Genomic DNA, 22,255 nt, shown 5'->3' with positions numbered 1-22,255 from the left:
TGCCGGCGATCGCGGGATGAATTGTCGGAAAGGGGTTAAATATATAAGCCCTTTCCTGCAATTCATCCAGAAATGTGTAAAAATAAAAAAATATATATATACTCACCTGGTGCCGACAGACTGAGTTCAGCGCGGCAGGCTGCAGTTCTCCTGAACTGCTCTGAACAGCTGTGAGTAGTATTCAGCAGCCGGGGATTTAAAATCCCCGCCTGCTGAATAAGATGCCTCTGATTGGTCACAGCCTGACCAATTAGAGGCATCCCTCACTCACACCCATTCATGAATTCATGAATGGGTGAGTGAGGGCTGCCTCTGATTGGCTCAGGGGCAGGAGAGCTGCCCCTGAGCCAATCAGAGGCAGCCCTCACTCACCCATTCATGAATTCATGAATGGGTGTGAGTGAGGGCTGGCCTCTGATTGGTCAGGCTGTGACCATTCAGAGGCATCTTATTCAGCAGGCGGGGATTTTAAATCCCCGGCTGCTGAATACTACTCACGGCTGTTCAGAGCAGTTCAGGAGAACTGCAGCCTGCCGCGCTGAACTCCGTCTGTCGGCACCAGGTGAGTATATATATATTTTTTATTTTTACACATTTCTGGATGAATTGCAGGAAAGGGCTTATATATTTAACCCCTTTCTGACAATTCATCCCGCGATCGCCGGCAGCCCATTGCATTCAGTGGAGTCGGCTGTATTGACGGCTCCATTGAATTCAATGGGCTAACATCGTTCTTCTCTGTCACAGCTGTTACAGCTGTGGCAGAGGAGAACTTGCTGTGTGGTTCCCATCATTTTCTTGAATTGCCAAGATTTTCACACATGAAAACCTTAGCGAGCATCGGCGAAATACAAAAATGTTCCTGTCGCCCATTGACTTCAATGGGGTTCGTTATTCGAAACGAACACCCGAACATCGCGGGAAGTTCGTTTCGAATAACGCGAACCCGAACATTTTGGTGTTCGCTCATCTTTAGTGACTAGTTGTTTCCGTGCATAGGATACAGGAGGGACAAACCGAGATATAGTCGGTACAGCAGGCTGAGGTCAGGACAGGAATATGGTGAGACAGGCAGAGGTTCAGAATCAGACAAATCCTAGTCAAACAACAGGCCAAGGTCAGGACAGGCAGGATTTAGTAAAACTGGGCACAAAGACAAGAGTTTTAAACTGGGAGTCAAGCAAGAAACAAGAACATCTTCACAGAACCAAACAGAAACTACTGCTCAGGCACCTTCCAGTGAGAGAGGGTGCCTTGTATATCCTGGGAAACATCAGAGAGGGTGCCTTGTATATCCTGGGAAACATCAGGATTGGCTGGGGATGGGAAAGCTGGGTGTGTTTTACACCCTACAGGCAGCACAGAAATCACAGTCTGTTGTCTGACTTGCAGAAGGGTCAGAGGACACCAAATGCCCTGGGTGGGACAGTGAGATGAAGCACCTCCAGCCACAACAGTCCCATCTATAATATAATAATTGTAATGGACCAACAGACAGTTATCAATTACATTTCTCCAGCAGATCTATGTAGCAGACAGTATAGTAGACCTCATATGTGCTTGTGACTACGGCTTTCTTTCCAGCTGGTTGACATTGTGGAGTTGTTGTTTATAGTCTGTTTATTTCTGACATCATCACTGACCTCTGTCTATAAACCGGGACTTGACGTTACTGCCTTTCTTTTCCATTTCTATGTTCCATGGTTATTGTCATGATTTTTTTTCCCACTCTGTCACATTTAGAACAAAACAAGTCCATGGCCTCATTTTATCCTATGTCGCTCCAGGCCCCGAGCAACAAACTTCTCATTGTTTGTTATAGTCTGAGTAATTGGTCGTTTAGGAGATTGGATACGTTCACGCAGAATGTTGTCATTAAGTTATACTCAACTTTTCACTGATTTTGTTCTTTATAAGGTGAGTGAAGACATTTAGTACTATTTCAAAAGGAAAAGATTAATACCAAATCCTAAAATTAAACTATCCTATCAAAAGTAATTGGCCACCTGAGCAAGAATCAGAACTAGTATTTATTACGTAGTGGGGCTTCTTTTGGCCCTAATGACATCAGATATTCTCCATTGCATACTTTCTACTAATGTTTGATATATTTCAGCTGGTATTTCCCTCCATTCATCCTGCAAATGTCTGGTGAGTTCTCTCAAAGTAGATTGACGCTACTCCTATTTCCTGACCCGACATTCCAGTTTCTCCCGAGGAGTTTTAGTAGGCTCCAGCAGAGGCGTAACTTGACGCTCCCGGGCCCCGATGCAAAACTTGGAACAGGGCCCTAAACTATAATGCTTTATTCATAGTACTGGGTTCCCTATATGGAGAAGAGAGGCCTTATGGGCCCCCTAAGGCTCCTGGGCCCGGGTGCAACTGCATCCCCTGCATCCTCTATAGTTACGCCCCTGGGCTCCAGGCTGCCATACTAGCCCATCGGCACCTCATGATTGCATTGCGGGTGTGCCAATGGGACATGGGAAGAGTTTCTCCCCCCACCCCCTTTTGCACTGCCTGTTTAGACTCTTTAGGGCTCTTCCACTTGAGCGTAGGCATTTTTACGTGTGCCTGCCATCACCGTAAAAACACATGAATGGGCGCACAAATCTGCTGTTTGTGCGCCAGTTAAGACAGCCCGGGCCCGGAACACATATGCTGAGGCTAAATTGCCGTCAGGCGGGGGAGACAGTTTAGCTCTGCTACACTGCCTTCCCCCTTTCCATCCCCTTGCCGGCTCTCGGCAAGGGGAGGAGGCGGGACGGAGTGGGAGCTAAGCTCCTGTCCCCTCTCCGCCCTTGTCGGCAGCCAGCAAAGGGATGGGGCAAACAGCCGGCAAGGGGCGGAGAGAAGGGGAAGAGAGTTTAGCAGACTAGCTTTCCTGGCCGGCATAAAAGCGCCCGGACGAAATGCGCTATTTTAGCCGTCTGGGCGCTTTTACATGGCGGAAAATCACCCATTGGATCTGATACATTGGAGTCCAATGCATCAGATGGTAGCATATATCAGCTGGCCATAAAAACGGCGGTGGATATACGCTCTTGTGAATAAAGCCTCAGTGTCTAAACAGGTAATTATCCTTTTTTCTAATCTGTTTTTATTCTTCAGTTGTAGATTTTTATTACTATTGTCTGCTCATGACTGTGGAGGCGGCCATGTTGCCTGAGCTGCAGCTAACCGCATTTAAAAATAGGCTTTAATGAAGTCTGATGACCAATAGACACACTGGAAAGGAGAGGGCCAACTGACTTTTATGTGAGTGTTGTGGGCATGCTCTGTGAGTTGTGCAGAAAGGGGAGGAGGTGAGCTGTGACTATCATCTATTGTAAATGGTGAATCCTGTGTTATCTATACATAGGTGTATTTTCATTGCCGTACGGCCTGTAGTGTTAATGAGATGACAGCTGAGAAATTTTGTCTACAGACCTGGAAGTGTCAGATTATTATTACACTTAGTGGTCAGTGTGCAGGGAGGGGATCCTAAGTTATCTATATCTAGACATTTATATGAGTACTGTGGTCTCTTCTCAGGCCTGTGATGCCACTTTCGTTGGTCCTATGGCCTAAAACATCTCAGCCCCATTCAAGTTAATTGGTCTAAACTGCAATACCATGCACAGCTACTTTGAAATGTATTGAACACTGCTATGACCTCAATCAGCTAAGTTGTGGTGGTCCTGAGCGATGGACCCCCACTGATCAACTGATCTGACATAAGATCTTTAGTGCAGGTAAACACCCTTTAAAAAGGGAGCGTGTCATCAGAATCTGACCTATTTTTTTAAAATCCGAAGTTATGGTATTTTTTTTTTGTATTCAACATTGTGTTTTTTTTTAATTTTCCATAACCCTATGCTAAACAAAATCCTGAAATATTGCAGTTTTCACATTAATGACGAAGCCTAATAGTTGGCTGACTTCATTTTGCATAGTCATTACATGCAAGATTACAATGAAATGACTCACATATATAGATAACACAGGATCCACCATTCACAATAAGTGATGTCACAGCCCACCTCCTCCCCCTCTCTGCACTGATCACATAGCCTGCCTACAACACTCTCTCTCCCATAAAATCAATGATTAATACAATGGTTAATTTCCCCTTTATATAGTGGCCGCCAGATATCTATAAGTTGGATTTTCTTAGCACTTTTCTGGGTCTTCCTGAGAGGAAAAGATGCCAACTGCCCATATTGATTCATGAAAAAAAAAAAATGGCTACAGGTAACATTACAGAAATGGAATTAATAGCTCGCTGCCGGAGATGGGAGGAAGCAGCGAATCTGCGCCGTACGCCAGCATTAATGGACTCTATTTAAATGATGTAATGAATGTTGATACCGATGGATGATAATTAGAGAGCAGACAGGTGAGGATGTTTCTGCGAGTAATTTAAATGGCGACGGTCAAACTCGTACTTTGAGTTAATGTGGTTTTCTCTAAAAACGGCAATCTGCCTCCAGTTGTAGCTTTTGGATATTCTTTTTATTCTTTCCTTTATATTTATCTACTCTTTGATAATTCTTTCCAGTAGTTCAAATGTCCTTATATTTGTCAGTCAGTCTGGAGTTCTGCAAGAAAACATGGACGAGATTTATGAAACTGGTTTAAAGTAAACCTGTCTTTATTGCTCATGGCAACCAATCACAGCTCAGCTTTCATTACTTATAGCGCGCTTGAAAAATGAGAGCTACACTGTGATGAGTTGTGATGTGCAACAAGGAGAAGTTTTGTTCTAGCCAGTTTCATAAATCTAAGGTACAGATTGTCCCTTATACGTCTATAGGAACTCAGCAAGGTTAAGGGGAGAAGGGCTAAAGGGAACCAAAAACCCCTCTTAAATGTGTGTTACTCATGTCGATTTGGTTCAGATCCATATCAAAAGCTGCACATTTGATGGAGATTTTGACCCGGATCTCCAATAGATTTCACACTTTCAGTTGATATTACTCTGTGGAAAATTGGCACCAACTGCGCTACGTGTGAACCTACCCTGGGGCTGGGTTTACACATTGCGGCAATCACATATGTTCGAAACCCCACTTACCCAAAGCGGCAAATCTTCCTGGCGGTAGAGGGAATATCGACAGCCATTGGCTGCTGTAGTTTAGCGAGGTTTCAAACTCATACCTATACTGCCGCGTGGAAACCTAGCCTTACTCAAGCAGTTTGAATCACAATGTGGCCTTTTTGAAACAGGTGGTGTATATACATACTTTCTTCTAACACATATCCACACTAAAGCCTCATTCACACAGTTAGAAGACCACGTCAGAATAATTCGACATGGATTTCAATGGAAATCCTCATACCTCCCCTCAGCATTTATGCCTCCACATCCCTTAGTAATAATGCCTCAACATGTTTCGCTCAGTAATAATGCCCCTTTCTGCCCCTTCAGTAAAAATGCCTTTATATGTACCCTCTCAATGATAATGCCTTTGTCTGCCCCCTCCTCACTAATAATGCTTTTACATGTCCCCCTCAGTAAGAATGCCTCAACATGTACCCACCCTCTCAATAATAATGCCTCTACATGTACCATGTTAATAATAATGCCTCTAAATGTCCCCTTCAGTAGTAATGCCCCATCCTGCCCCCTCAGTAAGAATGCCTCTACATGTCCCATTCAGTAATGTCTCTACATGTACCCTCTCAATAATAATGTTTCTACATGTCGCCCTCAGTTAATAATGCCCCTTTCTGTCCCCTCAGTAAGAATGCCTCTACATGTTACCCTCGGTTAATAATGCCCCTTCCTGCCCCCTCAGTAATAATGCCTCTACATGTCCCCCTCAGTAATAATACCCTGTACATGCCCCCCTCAGTAATACCCTGTACACGTCCCCCTCAGTAATAATGCCCCTTCCTGCCCCCTCAGTAAGAATGCCTCTACATGTCCTATTCAGTAAGAATGCCTCTACATGTCCCCCTCAGTAATAATACCCTGTACATGTCCCCCTCAGTAATAATGCCCCTTTCTGTCCCCTCAGTAAGAATGCCTCTACATGTTACCCTCGGTTAATAATGCCCCTTCCTGCCCCCTCAGTAATAATGCCTCTACATGTCCCCCTCAGTAATAATACCCTGTACATGCCCCCCTCAGTAATACCCTGTACATGTCCCCCTCAGTAATAATGCCCCTTCCTGCCCCCTCAGTAAGAATGCCTCTACATGTACCCTCTCAATAATAATGCCCCTTCCTGCACCTCAGGAAGAATGCCTCACTCCATTAGGCCCCTCTTTTTGTGCAATAAGATAATATTAAAAAAAAAACAAAAAAACAAGAAAAGCCTATACTTACCTCCTTCCACTGCTCCGTGCCACCTCTGTCCAGGGCCAACTTCTGGTTAGGGCAATCTGATCACTGTGATCACTGTGGGCAATTTGCGGCAGAGGCGTTGATTACGTGGGGCACAGTAGCGGTGGGGGCAGCAAAAAAGGTGAGTGTAAGCTGGATTTATTCGTCTTCATTCCCAATCTCTCTTGCTTGACAAGTCTCCTGCCTCCCAGGATGACGGGACAGTCCCCAAAATCCAGGACCGCCCCCACTGTATCTGCAACTGTTAGGAAACATTCTGCAAACTTCTGAAAACAGTTCTTCCACTTCTGGTAGCCAACGACGTACTCAGCACTGCCGGTGGCGATACAGCCCCATCACTGTTCTCATAGCGGTGCACTTCCATATGCATCACTTCTATCATCTGTATAGGGAGTAGATCTCAGCCGTACTAAATCGTCCAACATTTGTGAAATGCTGATGGTTACATCTGCCTCGTTCTGTTGCAAAAATGAATTTCATCAATTATCAGATCCATCAGTCACCGCTGCACAAGTCTAATCCACCGCACACCTCCTATAAGATAACACATTCTCATTTCACAGGTCTGCCAGCTTCAGATTATTTTAAAGGTTTTTCTCAAGTTATGTATTAAAAGTTTTTTTTATTACTTCTGCTGAATAGAAAAGCAGATGTGAATACCGGCTAATTGGTCCCCCTCCCCTATTTTTCCACTCAAGGCATTATTCCGATATGCTTAAGAATTAAATGTTTTCTGCAAGATAAATTGCTAATTGCACCTAGCAATTCCCATCTGTGGAGAAAAAGTTATATATAATGGAACTATAAAAGAAAATAGCGGATTTTAGTCAAATAAAAGCTGCATAAATGAAGATTACACGTTCGGTTTACGGGCTTTATTTGTGATGGTTTTCTTACACGTGTACATTTATATAGATAACGTATGACCCGGCACCGGCTTACTGCCTGCTTAAGGGCTCATGTCCACGGGGAAAATAGGATTTAGGATCCGCAGCGGATCTCCCGCGCACGGATCCGCACCCCATAGGGATGCATTGGCCACCCGCGGGTACATAAATACCCGCGGATCGTCAATAAAAGTGATTTAAAAAAAAATGGAGCATGAAAAAATCTGGACCATGCTCCATTTTCATGCGGGTCTCCCGCGGGGACGGCTCCCGCGGGCTTCTATTGAAGCCTATGGAAGCCGTCCGGATCCGCGGGAGACCTAAAATAGGAATTTAAAGCATTTACTCACCCGCAGCGGACAGCGAAGCTCTTCTCTTCCTCACCGCCGCATCTCCCTTGCTTCGGCTCGGCGGATGTGCCCGGCGCATGCGCGCGGCACGTCGACGACGTGCCGGCGACGTGCCGCCGGCGTCAGGAATTCATCCGCCGGCCGAAGATCCGGCCGTGAGGAACAGCTGATCTTCGTCGCCCGCGCCGGATAGGTAAATTCTTTTAAATTGCTATTTTCGGCGCTCATGTCCGCGGGGCAGGAGGGACCCGCTGCAGATTCTCCATGGAGAATCTGCAGCGGATCTGATTTTCCCCGTGGACATGAGGCCTAAGGCCTCATGTCCACGGGGAAAATAATAATTAAAATCCGCAGCGGATCACCCGCGCGCGGATCCGCGCCCCATAGGAATGCATTGACAACCCGCGGGTAGCTAAATACCCGCGGATGGTCAATAAATGTGAATTAGAAAAATCATGGAGCATGAAAAAAAATGGACATGCTCCATTTAGGTGCGGATCACGCTCCGGATGGCCCCATTGATCTCTATGGGGTGCGGGAAATCCGCTGCGGGTGTTAAATGCCATTTATTTGGGTGCGTGAAATCTGCATGCGGATTACAAGTTTGGCTTCTTTATCAGTGGCCTTGCATTTTTTTTCACGCGCAGATGCAAAAATGCCATCCGCGTGCATACACGCGTGAAAAAAAACGCATCCGCGTGTCATCCGCATGCAATAAAATACTATTTTAAGCTCATCCGCACTGCATCCGCGGCCCAAATCCGCGTTACAAATCCGGAGCAGATTTGATTTTCCCCGTGGACATGAGGCCTAAGGCCTCATGTCCACGGGGAAAATCAGATCCGCTGCAGATTCTACATGTAGAATCTGCAGCGGGTCCCTCCTGCCCCGCGGACATGAGCGCCGAAAATAAGAATTTAAAAGTATTTACCATCCGGCGCGGGCGGAGAACATCAGCTGTTCCTCACGGCCGGATCTTCATTTTCGGCCGGCGGATGAATTCCTGACGCCGGCGGCACGTCGCCGGCACGTCGCCGACGTGCCGCGCGCATGCGCCGGGCACATCCGCCGAGCCGAAGCAAGGAAGATGCGGCCGTGAGGAACAGCTGACCTTCCCCGCCCGCGCCGGATGGTAAATACTTTAAATTCCTATTTTAGGTCTCCCGCGGATCCGGACGGGCTCATGTCCACGGGCAAAATATGATTTAAGATCCGCAGCGGATCTCCCGCATGCGGATCCGCATCCCATAGGGATGCATTGACCACCCGCGGGTAGATAAATACCCGCAGATCGTCAATAAAAGGGATTTTTAAAAAAATGGAGCATGGAAAAATCTGGACCATTTTCGTGCGGGTCTCCCGCGGGGACGGCTCCCGCGGGCTTCTATTGAAGCCTATGGAAGCCGTCCGGATCCGGGAGACCTAAAATAGGAATTTAAAGTATTTACCTATCCGGCGCGGGCGGGGAATGTCAGCTGTTCCTCACGGCCGCATCTTCCTTGCTTCGGCTCGGCGGATGTGCCCGGCGCATGCGCGCGGCACGTCGACGACGTGCCGGCGACGTGCCGCCGGCGTCAGGAATTCATCCGCCGGCCGAAAATGAAGATCCGGCCGTGAGGAACAGCTGACATTCCCCGCCCGGGCCGGATAGGTAAATACTTTTAAATTTCTATTTTCGGCGCTCATGTCCGCGGGGCAGGAGGGACCCGCTGCAGATTCTCCATGGAGAATCTGCAGCGGATCTGATTTTCCCCGTGGACATGAGGCCTAAGGGTTTGGAGCGCCCCAATTATTTCAGAGCAGTAGATTTACTCTGGAACATTCATTTCATCTTAGTATAAAAAAAAACACTAATAGCCCCGACTTAAAGGGCACGTTCACCTTCGGCCCTTCTGTTCACATGGCTACTAGTAAATATCTGTCCTCCCTAGGGCATATCTTGATGCAGATGCCTACATGTTCTACCTTTTGGGTACATACATTTGGGAAGATGTCATTTTGACAGTAAGGGCTAATTCACATGAACATATAAAGACTCATTTGTGTTGCGTTTGCAAAAATCGGACATTTTGTATCCACGTGCAGTTCCGTATGTAGTCTGTGTGTCTAGATCAGTGTTCCCCCATTCCAGTCCTCAGGTACCACCAACAGGTCATGTTTTCAGGATTTCCTCAGTATTGTACAGGTGATGTAATTATTGCAAGTGCCTCAGACATTGCCACAGGTGTTCCTACCATTGGATATCCTGAAAACATGACCTGTTTGGTGGTCCCTGAGGACTGGAGTTGGGGAGCCCTGGTCTAGATTACGTCTGTAGGTCATCAGTTTTTCGGTCCATAAAAAAAATAAATAAATGGAACAGGCCCCATTTATGTCTGAGCTGGATGCAAAACACCTCATCTGGATCGGACATCATTTTTTTGTCTTAAAGGGACAGATATACACACAATATATTTATAATGAAACCAAAAAATGGTCAACAGAAAATCTGAACCTAATCTATTAATCTGAGTAAGTGAGACCGTACCTAAAAGTGAAGCACTGCCCTGATGAGGGCAACCCCACATCAGGATCCTAGAGCGATCCTGACTCTCACTAGTTGGAAACAGTGCTAATAAACAGCAACAGATAATGAATAGAGGTTAAATAAGCATGCAATGAACCACGTGGAATATCAGTCTAGAGATGTAACCTCTCTCTCCTGACTTCTAGCATCCCAAATATCCTCAACACGAAAGACTTATCTGACCGTAGAACAGAATCGGAGCGTTGACCAAAAACACCTTCAAACTAGAAGTATAACTGGTGTCCTCAATGAGGCGGAGCTAGAATAAATGTATGCAGAGAAGCACTAAGTGGCCAACTGGAACACAGGCCTCCCAGCTGACCAATCCATCCACATAGCTGCAGAGAAGTGTTCATGTCAAGACATAGCGCTGGAATGACATTAAGCATGTGCTCACAGGTGGATCACATGGGCCCGGTTGACTCCATGACATTAGCCTGGTCTCTATTCGACACAACCAGCAAGCCATGACACCCCAGTTCATTTCTTTAATGTACTATTACAATTCCACTACAGCAGCGGAAATGCATGTATGGCAATCCCTATATTCTTATTAAGGCTACATTTGCAAGGCCATGTGGGAGTTGCACCTGTAAAACTGGGTGGAAAACCCATCCGAATGCAAACAGACCCCCGTCCATGTGCTGTCCGATGTTCACACATTGCATGCGCTATCCTCACCTGTGAAAACAAATGAGAATAGGACATGCAGTTGTTTTTTGTCCAATAGGCTTTTCTGGGCATGGTGTGCCGTCAGTGGTCGGACCCCCTCCGATCTGAAAGTTACAGGATAGGGAGTAACTTTAAATCCTGGCACAACCCCTCTAAGTGAATACCAGTGGTTTTACCTTCTGTCTGGGTCTGATGGTTTATGGAATTATTGGGCAAGGTATAGTTTGTCGGGATGTAAAACGTGTTGTCTATGGAGATTTACGTAGAGTATACAGTATATTGACGGGCCTTTTGTCTTCTCTGTGGATGCAAACCAACATCAAGTGAAATGGAGAGAAACCTTTACAAAAATATGAATACAAAAATGCTTCCAAAATACAATGTATGAATAATCCTAAAGAATAATGGATGTTCTGCCAGTAAAGATGAGCGAGCATTGTCCTTAGCGAATATCTCCCCGTTTGAAAGAAAAGGTCCGGCTGCCGGCGCAGGTGACAGGTGAGTTGCGGCAGTGAGCAGGTGGGAGCGGGGGAGAGAGAGAGCTCCCCTCAGTTCCTTCCCACTCTCCCCCGCGTCTTGCATTACATCGTGCGGCCTATTTCGTCCCGTGTGAAAGATCCCAGCCGGCCCGTCTATTAAAGAGGTTGTCCGAAGAGCACAACCCCTGTTCATATGTTCTGTTAGGGTATATAAACATCATAGAGCGGGGTCCTCTTCTTGGTATCCCCCTCTATAGCCCACAGCAGAGAGCCACTTAGTAAGAGCGGCTCCCGTTCCGGCGGACCTTCTGCCATCCTGATGTTTCAGAGTAGTCATTCATGTGAACGCCATTACGTAATACTACAATTCCATTACATCAAAAGAAAGGTGTGCCTGGCCATGACTTCCTCTAGAAAATCAGCTGATTGCCCGGCAGTGCTAAGAGGGATCTGGGGTGATTGGCTGTTCGCCCTTGGCCCTGCATTCTGGGAGTGTTTGCATCTTGGCACAACCACTTTAAGAAATGGTAAAATCAGTTTTGGTTTAGTTCATAATATAGTTAGCTCTTTGGGCAAGCAACGTCTGTACTTAAAGGCTGCAAGCAACGTCTGTACTTAAAGGCTAGGTACGCTTTTGCACTTTTTTCTTTTAATCCATGTGTTTTTGGAAAGGAAGCCTTCTTGTAATTTGTTTTCATAAAAAAAAACCAAAAAAAAACCAGATTTCTATGCTTGTATTATTTACCAAGACACTGTAGACTGGAGGACTGAAATATGCACTTACTGCCTTTTTACTGAGCTATTAGAGCAGCCTGTAAGACAGCGTCAGGGAATGGTGGAGGAGAGCAGGAGAACAGAGCAGAGAAAGGTACTACTATGGAGGGCTGTATGACAGTGCCGGGGGATCATGGACAAGAACAGAGAGCAGAGAAGGCTACTATTACAGCAGGCTGTATGACAGTGTCAGGGAATGGTGGAGGAGAGCAGGAGAACAGAGCAGAGAAAGGTACTACTATGGAGGGCTGTATGACAGTGCCGGGGGATCATGGACAAGAACAGAGAGCAGAGAAGGCTACTATTACAGCAGGCTGTATGACAGTGTCAGGGAATGGTGGAGGAGAGCAGGAGAACAGAGAGCTGAGAGCAGAGAAAGCTACTACTATGTAGGGCTGTATGACAGTGCTGGGGGATGGTGGAGGAGAACGGAGAGCAGAGAAAGCTATTACTATGGAGCGCTGTATGACAGTGCTGGGGGATCGTGGAGGAGAACAGAGAGCAGAGAAAGCTACTATTACAGCGGGCTGTATGGCAGTGTCAGAGAATGGTGAAGGAGATCAGGAGAACAGAGAGCTGAGAAAGCTACTATAGGCCGCCTGCAGACGAGCGGGTCGGATCCGGCAGCGAGAATTCTCGCTGCGCGATCCGACCCGAGAGCCTGCAGGGACGAGCGCGTACTCACCCGCTCCTGGCGGCCCCGGCTCTTTCATATGCCGGCTGCCGCGCAGCCTGGAGCCGGCGGCCGGGTGAGTGCGAGCCCCGCAGAAAATTAGGACACGCCGCGGTTTGTTTGCCGCGCGAGATTTCGCACGGCCAAACCGCGGCCGTCTGCATAGGAGTACGTATTTTAATGCACTCCTATGCAAACTTTCAGTGGCGGAAATCCCGCGGGAAATCCCGCGGCGGGATTTCCGCTCGTGTGCAGGCGGCCATAGAGAGCTTATATGACAGTGCCAGGGAATGATAGAGGAGAACGTTACTATTAGGCCATCTTTACACACAATGTCTGAGCTGTGGAAATTCTGCTGCAGAATTCCTGTTGTGTTTCTGCAGATGGACAGATTTAAGGAGCTTTGTGGAATTTTCTGCAGTTTTTGTTGAGTATTTTGTATATGTATTTCTGCTGCAGAATGTTACCATTTTGTGATTTATGGTAGTTATGGTAGTGGTTGTTGCTGTACTGTGATCACAATGGCAATTTTAATTTTCTAACCTCAGCAATCACAGATTTCCAAGCAGAATCGGTGCGTTTCGGTAGTGCTTCAAAATCCACAACAAAAGCGTATTTGCGGATCATGGTTTGGTTTTTATGTTCTCCACTGATCTCTATGGTAAAAATCCACCAACTTTCCATGTAGTTTCTGTAATCTAAATGGGCATGCTGTGAATTCAAAATCCATAGAATTTTTTAAAATTTCCAGGTGTTTCCGCAGCAAAAAAAAATCCACGATATGTGAAGTAGATTTGTAGAATTTCATTCACTTGGCTTGTACTGTAAATGGTGCAGAATTCCTGCAGTGCTTACGCAAGCAGAAATTCTGAGGTGAATCCAGAATTCTCCCTCCATAATACCATTTCTCAGAACCGCAGATTCATTTACAGGTGGGACATAGAACTATAATCCTCCTGATCTTCCTGTGCTATTCAGTGGCCGTGGAGAGATTGTGACGACCCATATTGGTGCTGCAATGGCTACCTTTTACTATTTTTCATTTAGCATGTGTTTTATATATGGGAGAGAATTCAAAAATAGTTAAACTTCATAGCAACTTTAACATTAGACTTCACAAAAGGCAAAATCAGGGTCTTATATTTGTATGTAATTTCTTAATTCTACATGGTTCATGGAAGTACTGTTCCTGTTTTTCCTTGCGGAGAGCGCCAAGCAGGCATAAGAAGAATGATAGGCCTTGCAATGCTCCTCTGGGAAATTTGGTATGCAAATGAGAGATGGTACAATGCCTCTGCAGCACCACCTGTTGGAAGGTAGCTTACCTATAAGTCAACATCCGAACCTTCTAACAGGCCTTGCAACCTGACTAAAGGCCCATTTGTACAGGCTGAGAATTGGCCTTCTGTTACGAGTGGCAATTGAAAAAGCCTGTTGATCAGCTGTCGTTCACACACACAACGCAGATGTTTTGTCTTATGGGGGCCAACAGTCATCCCCATAGAACTGTTATTGGCCGACTGCACGTCTCCATTTTAATATGGAGAGATACGCAACCTACCAGCGAGCATTTTGTTGCTCCCGGTAATGAGCGGATTCGCCGATGAGCAGAATTTTTGCACATTTACATAAGCCGGTTAACGGGAAAACGAACGTTCAGTAAACATTTGTGCCTGATAATTGACTCGTGTGAATGCAGCGTAAAGTGGTTGTCTAGTTATCAGAGAACCTTGCCCCTCTAGTTCCAACTGTCTTAAACTAAAATTAAAAAAAAGCTGTACTTACCCATCTTCTGCAATGAGGATCCAGCGCTAAAACTCTGCCATGGTGCCTGTGTTTGTCATTGCTGATGACGTCATCGGAAGTCACTTAAGCACTACAGCCAATCAGAGACTGCATCATGGCGCCCAGGATGTGAGCACTGCAGCGGCCGGGACAATGAGCGTGGCGCTGCAGCGGATTGGCTGCAGCAGTCAGGTGACTTCCAATGGCGACATCTGCAATAACAAACCACTGAAGGATGCTGGGGCTCAAGTGCTGAATCCCTGCGACAGAGCCAGGTAACTGCTGCTCTTTTTGTTTATTTTAGGATCATTGGAGCTTGAGGGACAATTTTCTTTGGTAATCAGACAACGCCTTTAAGGATGTAAGTCAAACCAGAATCTTCTCCATGGGTATCTTTTCCATATGGAAAAGATTTTTTAGTTTGGCTTATATCGTTAACCCCTTAAGGACCTGGCTGTTTTGTATCTTAAGGATCAGACACTTTTTAGGGATTTTACCCATGTGGCGGTTTTACTGCCCTATTTTTTTCCTTTAGCTACCAAAATTATTTTTGCAGCATTTTTTTCTTCTCCGGGACATATAGGGCTATTTTTTTAATATCTTTTTCACTGACTTTTTTTTACCGTTGTGTTTTATTAGGGGTAAAAAGCTAAAAAAAAATAATTTTTTTTTTTGCATTTATAGTTGTGTTCTTTTTTTTTTTTTTTTAAATAGTATATTTATGCTAAAAAAAAAGTATGGGAAATGGGTTCCTTCTTTTGTTTTGGACGTTTTGATATATGTATGGTTTCGGATTACAAAGTGCATATGCGACTCTTTTGGTTGGCATCAGCTTTGGGTCATTTTCTTTGTTATGTATATATCTTTATTTTATTCTGTAAACTTTTTTTTTTTTTTAATTTCGTTTTGTACCTTTTTTTTTTTTACTATCTATGTTCCCCATGACGTCATATAAGACCTCTTGAGGTCAGTCACATGCACTTCTTTTTTTTTTTTTCCCACTGTAGCTTGGGCATCCATAAGAGCCCCCTGTAGTGACAGTAGTCACTAATAGAACTGATCAGGGTCTGCAATGACTCTACAGCTCTGCTGTAACAGCTGGACCCGGCGGTCACGTGATCCCCGGGTTGTATAGTGGAAGTAATACTTCCACTTTCACTTCTTAGTACATAGTACACAGTTAAAAACTGCTTCTCCCTTCTCCTCTGGGTCCTCAGCTATGACTAGCATACTTTGATTGGCCCATGTTACAGTGGGACAATTCTTGGACTGTGTGAATGGGCCCTTAGTCATGTTGCAAGGCCTCTTAATGGTGGGACATTGATATATAGGGAAGCTGCCTTCCAATAGGCGGCGTTGCAGAGGTGTTGCGTTGCACCATCTTGTTTTTACGGGGAAATGTACATAGATATATTTGTGTGTGAAAGGGCCGTTATAATGAATTAAATATGTCTTGCCTGCAATGATTAATTTCACTAGCTGTCTCTTCCAAAATAACTGTTTTCCAGGTCATCCATGTATCTCGGGTCCCTCAGCAATGAGATGGCATGGGAGGTCTTGGAAAACAGCAGCATTATGTAAGAAGGATTCATACATATTTTCAACATTTGATTGTGTTTGTGCCGTGTTTCGACGTCTCCCCGCCACTGTGATTCCTGTGATTTATTTCTGCAATCATGCAATGTTGTGATTCTGGGAGTGCACCAATCAGGAGCTTCTTCATGGCCACAATGAGAAATTAGGCTCCAAGAGAGTCAAGAGCTCGTTCTCTCCCTCTAATTGCCATGACGTGAAATGGCAGTCTATGTGTCATTTCACGTGTTGATTATCCATTGATCGCACCGTTATGTGTAATGCTATGTGATATATTTATATAGCATTCCTTGTAAAACTCTAAATTTACACACATCCCGATATATAACGATGTGTACGATAAATGAAGTGGAGAAATAAACACACAATTTATTAGGTTTCTAACCAACCGTGTTGTTGTTTTTTGGTTCTGTATGTTGAAAGTGCTGAATGATGAAACCAAAGTTTCAGGGGCGGCCATTTTTTTTTATGCTGGCCTCAATGGAGGTAAATTTTAAATGTACGACCCTGATTAAAATTAGAGAATGAACACATTGTGATATATGTTATATAGAAACCTAGAGGAGTAAATGATCAAATATCAGCTGCAGTTTTAAAATCTGAGGTCTGCAATAAATTAAAATGGCTTTCCCTTGAAGTTGCTAAAGTTGAGACTGTTGATGGGATGAATGATGAAATTATATGTTATTTATTAGGGATTGTTGTGAAATTTGTATAGTAAATATAATGGGCTATTAGTCTTTAATTCTAAATCTTGGAATATCAGACATACTGTAAATCTAACTTTGGAAAATCTGATTAGTATGGCAGAACCATACAGAGAAAAGTTTGCTTTGAGTAGTGCCTAGACTCCTCCTTTCTTCTCTGCCCACAACTCAAGGACTAATTGCTGGGAACATAGAGGAAAGTTTGCTTTTAGTAATACTTAGACTCCTCCCATCTCTGTCCACAGCTCAAGGACTAATTGCTGGGAACATAGAAAAAAGTTTGCTTTTAGTATTGCATAGACTCCTCCTTTCTTCTCTGCTTACAACTCAAGGACTGATTGCTGGGAACATAGAAAAAGTTTGCTCTTAGTAGTACCTAGATTCCTCCCTTTTTCTCCACCCAAAGTCAAGTACTAGTTACTAGGGACCTAAAGTTTGCTTTAGTACAGCCCAGACTCCACCCTTCTTTGCATGTAAAAGGGTCTTTAGAGCAAACTGCATTCAAGGGCTCTAGCAATCAGTTCTTAAGTTGTAAGCGAAGATAGTCGCTCAAACTGCTGAAAGATTGAACGATTTAGCGATGGTTTTGCATAAAATTACATGCACAGATAATTACTCCATTAGCTAATTAATCATCTGTGTTTTCCTCCACAAGTTGTTTGCTCAGCTGGGCGTGTGTTTAGGCGATTGTTATTTCAGTAAGGCTTCGCCCAGCTGAGCAAACACCTGGCAGGCACATTGCATTGTTCTCCTCCTAGCTGAGTTAAGACTGCACCTCCCCTATTACCTGATTCCCGCTGTGTACCTCCATGACGTCTGTGCGTGGCCTGAATAGTTAACGGTTCTCAGACCTGTGTGTGCATGTGCAGTTCCATAGACTAGCATAGAACAGCACGCACGCAGCAATCTGAGAGGATTCAAATCTTCAGACCACACGCAGACTTCATGGAAGGACACTGTGGGAACAGGGCAGTAAGGTGAGTCTAAAAAGCGCACACCTTCTCACCACCATAACTTAATTTATGCTGCTATTCCATGGTGACCGTGTCCCTTTTAAGCAATGTCTAGCCTCCTCCCTGTTACAAGTCAAGGAGTGGTTGCTGGGGACACTGAGGTTTGCTTTGAGTAGTTCCTGGACTCCTACCTTCTTTACACACAAGTCAAGGACTGATTGCTACAGACCTAGAGTTAAGTTCACTTTAGGCAGTGTCTAAACTCCTCCCCTTTTTCTCTACCTGCAAGTTAAGGACGGCTTACTAAGGATATAGATAAACATTTGCGTTGAGTGGTGGCCAGACTCCTCCCTCCTAAAGTTTGCTTTGGGAAGTGTCTATACTTCTTCTCTGCACTCAACTCAAGGACTGGTTGCTACAGACCAAGAGAAAAGTTTGCTTTGAATAGTGCCTAAACTCCTTCCTCCTGCTTTGCCCACAGGACTGATTGCTAAGGACATAGAGAAATTTCTGTTTTGAGTACTGCCTAGATTTCTTCTTCTCCCCACAACCTAAGTACTGGTTGTTACAGACCTAGAGAAATATTTACATTGAGTAATGCCTCGACTCCTCCTACCTTCACTTTCCGCAACTCAAGGACTAGTTACTAGGAATGAAGAGAAAATTTTGTAAGTTGAGTAGTGCCAGACTCCTCCCTTATTTGCTCACAACCTAAGGACTGATTGCTGCAGACCTAAAGTTGAGTTGGCTTTATGCCATGTCTAGACTCCTCCCTTTTTCTCCACCTGCAAGTCGCTAGGGATTTAGATAAAAATTTGCGTTGAGTGGTGTTTAGACTCCTCCCTTCTTTTCTGCCTATAACTCAAGACCTGGTTGCTACGGACATACCCATAGTAAAAGTCTTGCAATGAGTAGTGCCTAGACACCTACTCTGCCCACAACTCAAGGACTGGTTGCTATGGACCTAGAGAAAAATTTGCTTTGAATGGTACCTCTAGCCCTTCCTCTTTCTTTGCCCACAACTCAAGGATCTGTTACTAAGGATATAGAGGAAAGTTTGCTTTGTGTAGTACCTAGATTCCTCCCTCCTTCTTTGCCTACAGATCAAGGACTGGTTGCTAGGGCCATGCTACATGGTGACCTTTATATAAAAGACTGCAGCAGTTAGTTCATACTTGCCAACTTTTGGAAAGGGTCTTAAGGAAGACCTATGAATGTGGTGGCCATTCTCCATAAAGGGTCAAGCATTGATTTAAAGGAATGCTGCCATCCAATAGGTGGCGCTGCAGAGGTATTATTCCAGCTTCCTTATTTGCATATTACCCAGAGGAGCATGGATGGCCTTATAAGTCTCCTCACTCACCTTCTTGGTGATCTCTCTAAGGAGTGATGATATCCCTCAGAAGCCAAGCCCGCTCCATACACGGCAGGTATTAGGTGTCTTGATCAGAGATCTACTCTGATTGCGGCTGTTAACCCTTTAAATGCTGCTGTGCAGGTGCCGTTTCGGTGTCACAGATCTGCCATGTATTTCTGCCTATTAAAGACGTGCTGTAGCCTGTAGCATATCTTTAGAAGGCAGCCTGTTAGAATTACTATAGTAATGCACTATACTGTATAAGCAACCAAACGATTGCACGTTCAAGTCCCCTATGGGGAGTAATAAAAATAGTAAGAATAAATAAAATGAAGATTTTGTTTTTTTTATTCTAAAAAAATAATAAAAGTTAAAAATAAAAATTTCCCAGTTGTCACATCTAAAAATAAAATAAAATAAAAAATTGGTATCACTACATTCGTAAAGGTCCAATTTATTAAAATATCACATTATTAATCCTGCCTGATTAACTCCATCAGAAAAAAATATAAAATAGAAGAATTATACTTTTTTGGTAACTCAGTCTCTAAGGAAAAATGTAATAAAAAGCTATCAAAAAGTCATATGAACCCCAAATGGCACCAATACAGACTGGCTGGGTTCATGCCTGTGTTGTGGCAAACTGAAATGCTGAATCTGCCCTATGATGGAAATCTACCACACCAGATAGACTCCATTGACTACAATGTGGTCCATCAGGCTTCTGGCATGCCCTACACAAAGTAGCACAGCATTATTTTGCCTGGGACTCTGAGCCGGATCCCAGCCGGAGGCTCCGTCGCAGATGTGCTGAGTCAACGTATGAATTGTAATCCGCCATTCCTTTGTGGGTCCATCACATCCGCTCACCCCTACATTTTTTACTCCTGCTTCCTCTGTTTTTTAAAACCCACTTTTTCAAATCCTCATTAGGAACCTGATTCTACAGCCTATCGGGCTCACATGACCGTATGTTAGCCATTAGAGATGAGCGAGCATACTCGCTAAGGACAATTACTCGATCGAGCATTGTCCTTAGCGAGTACCTGCCCGTTCGTGAGAAAAGGTTCGGCTGCCGGCGCAGGTGAGAGGTGAGTTGCGGCGGTGAGCAGGGGGGAGCAGATGGGGGGGGGGGAGAGATCTTCCCTCCGTTCCTCCCCGCTCTCCCCCGCCGCTCCCCGCCTGCCGCCGGCACCCGAACCTTTTCTTCCAAGCGGCCAGGTACTCGCTAAGGGCAATGCTCGATCGAGTAATTGCCCTTAGCGAGTATGCTCGCTCATCTCCATTAACCATGTATCACACGGTAATGCGCAGGCAATTACATCGCCCTACGCAGTTCCGCTCACATAATACGCGAGCATAGACTAGAACGCAGCATGTTCTATTTTGCCATGTTTATTCGTGAGATAATGTCCATTGTTCTCTATGGGCACATATATACACGCTCCCAGACGCCAACATTGTGTATGGGCAGAGAGTATATGTGTAATCACTGAGAGGCGGCATGGGAAATCGAAAGTAGAATAAAAACAGGTGTACTGTGCATGACTACGTGCGTGAGTGCGTGGTTATGTGCGGTACAATTTCGGGCACGGATGCAGGCTCTCGTCCGGCTCCACAGTAGGGCGGCCCATAGAGAGAGGGCAAAAAATGGTGGCAGCTATTCAACAAGACACTTTGTTCCATCTGCTAATAGTAATGTCGGGGTTAAGTCTTAGCTTTAAATTCCAACAACAAGATGGGCCTCAAACAAATGTATAGTATGAGAAATGGCGCGTATGCGCAAGATTTCCGATTACACAAGCTACAGCATTAATATTAACAAGTATTAACAACGGCATTCGTCCCGACAATCTACACATTTGCGCTGTTTCTGCAAAATTACCTCCAAATATACCAAAATAGTCAAAATTCCGACACAAATCCTTGTCAGTCGGCACTTCAGGACTGGACAGACGATGACCTGGTCATCTGTGTTGGAACAGCCTTGCAATTTGCTTCTACAACTTGAAGCAACAGCTGTTTTTCTTCTTCGTCTTAAAGGGGTTGTCCCGCGCCGAAACGGGGTTTTTTTTTTTCAATAGCCCCCCCCCATTCGGCACGAGACAAACCCGATGCAGAGGTAAAAAAAAAAAAAACGTCCGGTACTTACCCGAATCCCGGCGCTGCTACGACTTCGTACTTACCTTGCTAAGATGGCCGCCGGGATCTTCACCCTCGGTGGACCGCAGGTCTTCTGTGCGGTCCATTGCCGATTCCAGCCTCCTGATTGGCTGGAATCGGCACACGTGACGGGGCGGAGCTACGAGGAGCCGCTCTCCGGCACGAGCGGCCCCATTCAGAAGAAAGAAGACCGGACTGCGCAAGCGCGTCTAATCGGGCGATTAGACGCTGAAATTAGACGGCATCATGGAGACGAGGACGCCAGCAACGGAGCAGGTAAGTGAATAACTTCTGTATGGCTCATATTTAATGCACAATGTACATTACAAAGTGCATTAATATGGCCATACAGAAGTGTATACCCCCACTTGCTTTCGCGGGACAACCCCTTTAAGTAAAAAGTCCGAAAATCCATGGTGTTTGAGCCCAACCTTGAGGTAGACATAAGAACCTGAAACTGCCCCAAATAAAGGTTTGTTAAAAGGGAAACAATTACAGGGTGTCTTGCTTTGTAGTTGAAAGTTGAGTTTGGGCCACCCTACTCCACAGCTGTAAAATGCTGCGCTACCCCCTTTATGCTTATAGACATGTGAACCTGTAGATCTTGCACCTCCTGGTCTGGCAACAACCGGCTTAACTAGCTGCTCTCAAATGCGGCCCTCCTACTGGAGGAGGTGCCAGAAGTGACATTGGCTTAAAGGGGTTGTGCTATGACTTATGGTTGCTTCGCAACCACTGAGTCTTTTTTGGCTGCTGCTGACCAGGACATGTGACTACTGCAGCCAATCACTGGCTGTAGAAGGTCACTGCTGTGGCCAGTGATGGGCTGCAGCAGTTACACATCCTGGTCAGCAAGGACAGAGTAGTTGTGAAGCAATTTAAAGTCGTGGCACAAGCCCTTTAGGCCTCTTTCACATTGGCGACAGCAATATCGCATCTGAGCTCTGTGTGATTTTGAGTCACTA

General features: G+C 45.2%; 1 protein-coding gene across 4 annotated transcripts in view; it reads left to right on the top strand.

Moving 5' to 3' along the window:
* The window catches only part of DIP2C (disco interacting protein 2 homolog C), a 476,875-nt gene that overhangs the window by 158,179 nt on the left and 296,441 nt on the right, over nt 1-22,255 (top strand). For 2 of the 4 annotated variants that reach the window (XM_066585295.1, XM_066585293.1), the window contains exon 2: nt 16,026-16,094. The exons of the other annotated variants lie outside the window; for them this stretch is intronic. In XM_066585295.1, the coding sequence (XP_066441392.1) occupies nt 16,026-16,094 (69 nt within the window). The remainder of the gene's footprint in view (nt 1-16,025; nt 16,095-22,255) is intronic. 4 annotated transcript variants of the gene reach the window in all.

This window comes from Eleutherodactylus coqui, chromosome 12 (genome assembly GCF_035609145.1).
Source record: "Eleutherodactylus coqui strain aEleCoq1 chromosome 12, aEleCoq1.hap1, whole genome shotgun sequence".
Classification (NCBI taxonomy): domain Eukaryota; kingdom Metazoa; phylum Chordata; class Amphibia; order Anura; family Eleutherodactylidae; genus Eleutherodactylus; species Eleutherodactylus coqui.
Note: the sequence above shows the minus strand (reverse complement) of the source record. Positions and strands in the feature narration are given on the sequence as shown.